This window comes from Chiroxiphia lanceolata, chromosome Z, assembly GCF_009829145.1.
Source record: "Chiroxiphia lanceolata isolate bChiLan1 chromosome Z, bChiLan1.pri, whole genome shotgun sequence".
NCBI lineage: Eukaryota > Metazoa > Chordata > Aves > Passeriformes > Pipridae > Chiroxiphia > Chiroxiphia lanceolata.
This window is the reverse complement of record NC_045671.1, coordinates 10893918-10900255: the sequence shown is the minus strand read 5'-3', so window position 1 is coordinate 10900255 and position 6338 is coordinate 10893918. Positions and strand designations below refer to the sequence as shown.

Below are 6338 nucleotides of genomic sequence, written 5' to 3'. Positions count from 1 at the left end.
AAGTATTGTTTTGTATCCTTCAGCCGTATTTATTTCAGTTCATGAAAGGGTGACTGTTACAAATGAAGACATGAACATGGAAACAGGTGCGTTTTTGAAACATGTTGTGCTGTTACTTAGGAAACCACTGGATATCCAGTAGGATTTGCTGTTCTTGAGCTGGGAAGACCCTCTGCTGAGACCACACACCTGATGCCTTGTGCACACTCAGAGTACCTTCCTCCCAAGGGCCAGGTGAGTGGCTCTGCCTGTGCAACTCAGAGCCCGGATTTCATGCTCTGTTAGCTGGGATTCACAGCACGTGTGAAGCGAAACTTCCCTCTGCTCATGAACAGGTAGAGCAGTGCTCTTTCGCCATGCTGGACACACACTGACCTGCACAGCCTGAGCTGCTGGTCTGGCCTAAACCAACATTTGGTGTGGATGGGCTGTTTCTCTTTCGAACAGCAGATTGGTGGCCTGGTGGATCAGTGGCCTGAGCGAGAGCTGCCTCCTAAGTCCCTACACACCCAAGGTATTTTCCTGTTTGGGTGATTTTCCAAATGTAACATTTTTATGTCTGTAATGCTCAGACACCTGGGACTTCCTTGGGGAATGGTACCTTGCTAATATTCTGGGGTAACTATGGGTTGTTACTGTGTTGTTTTGCTGGCATAAAATTATGTCTACATTGAAGTCCACAAAAGCACATGGGTTTTGCCATACTGAGCACCGCAGTGGATGTGTTTTAGGTAGTTTGCTATCTACTGAAATTCACAGTCATGCTTTAGACACTTGGATAGTTCTTTATTTAATGCACAAGAACATTTAAGCATCAGATAGAGAATAAATTCCCAGCAAGTTAAGCAAGAAATTATGCTGTTCAAAAGCAAACAGTAAGAAGAGCATCTGGCTGTGAGATTCCTTCTGTCTCCTTAATTTAGATACTTTCTCCTGGCCTATAGAGACACATTATGTCTCTCTGAATTCTGGACTTAAGAGTTCCTGGTATCCTTTTCTCATCCAACTGTGCAGCTTTCTTCATCTGCAGCACAGACGTTAGAGCCTTCTCTCAGAACATGTGAGACTCAAATGAATTTTTTGCAAATTCTTCAACTCACTAGGATGCTATACCTGTGGAAAGGCCTCAAACACTTGCACAACATACTGAAACTTTAATTGGACCAGGACCTAGCAGCAAGGTAAACATTGTTCTTGGAAAGCGGAGACCTGGATCCAATTTCTCTTCTGTGCTTACAGTGAAAAAATACCTAGACAATTCCTCTTTGGAGATTACACCCTAACCACTATGCTGCAAGGTAGTGTTTGAGGGTTTGCTTTCCTCTTCTGATCCAGCAACAGTGAGAAAGTCATACAAACAGGAAACTGTTTCAAGCCAGAGAGTTTGACCACATTCACAAAGTAGTCCAGAGGTTCAGTTGTTCCCCTGGGATGTGAAAGAGGGGAAGCTTGATCTCTCAGCCTGCGGGTGAGAGCTATGCCCCCTAATTCAGCGTTTCAAACAGGAAGAGGAAGGAGCATAATCTGCACACACATTGAAGGTGGGACCGAAGAAGCACATCTAGGCATAGACTCAAAAGGATGGAGGGAATGAGTTAAGTTTACAGCCTCTGCTGACTTAGTGTGGCCTGGCACAGGGTCTCCTGTGTCGGGATGCAGAGTTGCCTCCCTCACAGGATATACAGTATGCCCAGTCCCAACAGAGATATCCCCATATCTGTACAAGCACAGAGATAAGTGCTACAGAATTAAACTGATTTAGGCATGCTCAGGAGCAGATTTCTAGGCACAAAAAATTTCACTAGAAAAAAGCTTTTAGTACCTACAGACTTACACTGGCAGCCAAGTCAGGATTTAGGAAGTCAGAGAGGCAGTTGTACAGTACTCAGATGCTCAAGTTCTTCTGTGGATATATCTGATTTCTTCAGAGTCTTTGCATCTGTGTAAGTATGCCCATCAGCTGGCAGCTCATTTCTGCTGTTCTTCTCCAGACACCTTGGAAATCAGTATCTTCCCAGTTAGCAAGTGCCCAAGGCTGTAGAAGTCTCTTCTGCCTTGAAAAAAAGCTTCTCCTTGCAAGCAGCAGAACCAGCTGCTTTCAGACCAAACCCAAATTTTACAACAGGAGTTACCAACATGTACAGTAAACAGAGTCTGAAAAGCATAATTGCCACTAATGTCATTGCAGTTTTCTCTGGACAGAAATAGCAAGTTTCCTCTGCATCAGTACTAAAACAACCCTCTGCATAAATGCTTTTTTAGCAGAGTCAGGCAGATGTTGGAGTTAGGCTGCAAGAAAAGGGACTGGAAATAGAAAGGAGTCTTGAATATTGTATTTAAATAATCATCTCACACATAGTATAGGGAACTAATGAACTTGTGTTCTGTAAACAAAACAATAACTGTTGCATTTTTCCATATTTTAAAACAAATATTTTGACCTTTACATTTTAAATAATTTTTTCCTCATAATTAAAAACAAAATTTAAAAAAGTAAATATATAACCTTACCATAAAAACTTTCACAGCTTAAAAATACACTTTTTCATCCCCAGAAAAGTTCATTTCAGATCAACCTTAAATTATTTGCTGAGTGTTTCTCTGGAACACAGGCTGTGTCAGGCATTGTCCCTGACATTCTCTAGGCTACAAAAGTGCTGACCTGCAGGCCCTAGGGCTGGTCAACCTAGAGGAACTGAACTGGAGTTAACTGAAACACTGGCAAGCGTCAGTGCAGACCCTTAGCAGAACAAAAGCCATTGTACTTGGTTTTAACTGAACCCAGAAGTATCCCAGAGCAAGTGATGTGAAGTGTCTAAGGTTGTTTCTTTTTCCCCTGTTTTTCTTTTTTATTATTATTTTATTTACAGTTGTGCTGGTTTCCTGAAGTGAAATACGAACTGTCTGAAGCGCAGCAAGAATAAAGTCTGCAGCTTCAGCACCCTGGGAAAGATGCTGCCTTGCTCCACATGGTCTCGGGCAGTGAGGTTTTCCCCCGGCAGCCTGGAGAGAGTATGGGGAACACAATGTCAGGGGGCTCACATCCTCCCCTCCAAACCCAGGCAAAGCAACGCCTCCCCATCAAGATTCAAGTTCTGTCCTTGGGTTTCTCCTTGGCTGTCTGGGTTGCTCTACATCCTGGCAGCAGCTGAGGGGATGGGGGTAGCTAGAAAAACATATCCTGCACAGATCTGGAGGGGAGCAGTGCCCCTCGTCCCCTCTCTTTCATAGGTCTCTAAAAGAGGAGAAAGGGGGCAAGCCTGAACAATAGGAGTCTTGTACCCACTTGCCCTGTCTGTTTCCCTTAGGGCAGGTTTGAAATAGGACATAGGCTGTCTGATCCCTGTGCCAGCACTGGAGCCCAGGGAGCAGCGACCACAGTCAGGCTGGCACCTTTTACAATGTCCTGCAGCAGTGAGAAAGGAGCTCAGCTCCCTCTCCCTGCCACAGACAAACAGGGTGGGAGAGCTGCTAGCCTCTTGCTGCTTACAGCTCCAAGCTGAGGGGACACAGTCAAGGCCTCCCAGCCTTACTCCACCCTACCCAGCCACTCTCCTTCCTATGGTACTTTGCACATTCTGCATCCTCCCTGGCTGGAGTCCCATCACCCTCCCCAGTTCCTGTGACCCAGAACAAGCACTACAAGGCATCTCCTAGAGACACCCCACCTCTGCCTCCTCCTACTCCTGTTCTCCAGCTCGGGGGGCATTTTCATCAAGCATCCAAGGGCAGACACAACCACAAAAGAGCATCTCTCACACAGAAGTCCTCCTTTACCCATCCCTCCTCCCCTTGTCCCTGGCAGGCATTCAATATCCCAGGGCCACACCTTGCACAGAGCCCACAGTCCCACCCCCCAGAGCCCCCTGCCCATCTCAGCAGCGATGCTCCATGGAGCTGGCAGGCAGCAGGTCACAGCGGCTGCTGTACATCACCACCCCGGGTGGGTAATAAGCCACCTCCGGCTGGATGGTGGCAGCAGGGGAAGCAGCAGTGACAGGGTGGACAGGCATCAAGGCATGCAGAGCCTGCTCCTCCTTCTCAGGCTTGGTGGTGTCAGTGAAAGGGCGCATGGTGGTGAGGGAGGGTGAGGTGATCCTCCAGAGGAGGCTTTTCAGTGCCTTGCGAAACTCCCTGCGCATGAGGCAGTAGAGGATGGGATTGAGGCAGCTGTTGGAGTGTGCCAGGCACACGCTGATGGGGAAGAGGTACACTTGGGAGAGGAAATACTCATTGCTGAAGTGCACTACGTTGAGTTTGATGAGTATCCCCCATGTTGTAAGTGCTTGATTAGGCAGCCAGCACAAGAAGAAAGACAACACCACGATGGACACTGACCGAGTCACTTTGGAGCGGCGCCTGGTGCTGGGGCCGCTGCAAGTGCTGCCAACGTGCTTGTCAGTGATGAAGCGCACCAGGAGCAAGTAGCAGAGACTAATGACGACCAGCGGCACCACAAAGCCCAGCAGCACCTTCTGGATGTGGTACAGACCCAGCCAGAATTGGCCATTGCTGCCTCGGCCTTCTGGAAACTTGACAAGGCAGAGAACATCATCAAAGACAGTGGCAGTGGTGGAAAAAATGGCATGGGGCAGGGAAGCCAGGACAGCTGACAGCCAGATGAGTGCACAAAGCCACTTGGCAGAGCAACAGCCACCCAGGGGGTCTCCTCGACGCTGATTCTTCAAGGCTGAAGCCACAGAGCGGTATCGAGCCACACTCATGGCAGTGAGAAAGAATACACTGGCATACATATTCATGGCTGTCACATACGAGACAATCTTACACATTGCCTTGCCAAAGAGCCAGTTGAAGTCCAGCGCGTTCTCCACTGCCCAGAATGGCAAGGTCAGCACAAACTGGAAGTCAGTCACTGCCAGGCTGGTCACGAAGAGGTTGATGGAGGATTTTCTCCAGCCTTGTTTGCTTTTCATCAGGTAGAGCACCAGTAGGTTGCCCACCAGCCCCAGGGCGCACACTACGGAGTACACGAGCGAGATGACAATTCTCACCACATCAGAGCTGTCCCCCTGCATGCCGTCAGCTCGCTCCAGGTTGATGTTCTTTAACAACTGCAGGAAGGACACGTTGCTCCTGTTGTCCATCTGAACGCCCTCCAGGAAACCCAGCGGCGCGTCCCAGGACTCCCGGTCCGCTCCTTCCTTCATGCCAGCGGCCGGCGAGCAGGCACCGCGCTCGCAGGGCTCACCCATCCCATGCTAGGGTGGAGGACGGGTCCGCAGGAGCTTTTTTTCCCAGAAGCAGACCGGCAGCGGCAGTGGGGACAGGGCACGGGTTGTTCCCGGCTGGATGGACGGCACAGCTGTTCCTGGCTGGGTAGGTGGGTAGGTGGGTAGGTGGCTGGCTGGCTGGCTGGCTGGCTGGCTGGCTGGCTGGCTGGCTGGCTGGCTGGCTGGCTGGCTGGCTGGCTGGCTGGCACGGCTGTTCCCGCTGGAAGGACGGCACTGCTGGCGCCGCTCCCGCGCCGCGCTTATATCCGCGCTGGCACGGCCGGGGCATGCGCGGTGGGCGTGGAGCTCTCCCGGGTGCTGAGCGCGGCTCCCACGCTCCCGGACTCCCCTGTCCCTCTGGCTGCTCCCCACGGATCGCCCCCGTCCCGTCCCGCCTACCTGGGGGGAAAGGCGCCTGTGAACCAGCCGGGCGGCGCGTTCCCGCGGGCTGAGCTCGGCAAGCCCGGCCAGAGGCGATTCCCCCCCCTCCCGCCACGATGTGATACCCCCGATGTGCGCCCCGCGGGCCACCTCCCACAGAAACCCCCCGCCTCCCGCCCCCTGCGCGGGATCAAGTGCTGGGGGCGAGTCGCAGCTCCGCCGAGCCGCAGGGTGAGCACGAAACAAGCTGAGCTCTCACGCCTGAGAAACCTCGGCACTTAGACGGGACGCGGTTCGCCGTCCCCAAAATGATCACGTTCCGGACAGCGGCTGACAAAAGCCTCTCCTGCTTTTGGGACGTCGGGAGACGGTGGCTCTCCCGAATTTTAAAACGAACCGCACGTACAACGAAGCTGTAAAGTCCGGCTGGTGGTGGCACGCAGTGCTTAGGCAAAGCGGGAGCAGCCGGTTCCCCGGGAGGGAGGTGGAGGGGCGGCCGCGGGATCCCTCCCGCAGGGGGCCCCGTCGCGCCGAGAAGCGGCGGCAGCCGGTCCCGGCCCCATCCCTGCCGCGCTTGGGGCCCGAAACTCAATTCCCCACCAAGTCTGCAGCAGAAAGATAAAGCAACCGATGGGAATAAGGAACGGAGGTTTTCCTTCTCCCCTCCTGCTTTTAAATAAACCAAGATAACTGCGCATTTTGAAAACTAAATAGATTCTAAATATA

General features: G+C 51.7%; 1 protein-coding gene across 1 annotated transcript; it reads right to left on the bottom strand.

Annotated features, from left to right (window-relative positions):
- Positions 1-765: 765 nt before the first annotated feature.
- Positions 766-5382, bottom strand: RXFP3 (relaxin family peptide receptor 3). The gene has a single exon (XM_032676748.1). It carries the CDS (start codon positions 5211-5213, stop codon positions 3876-3878), a length of 1338 nt encoding a protein of 445 aa, XP_032532639.1. The 5' UTR covers positions 5214-5382; the 3' UTR covers positions 766-3875.
- Between the last annotated feature and the right edge of the window lie 956 nt (positions 5383-6338).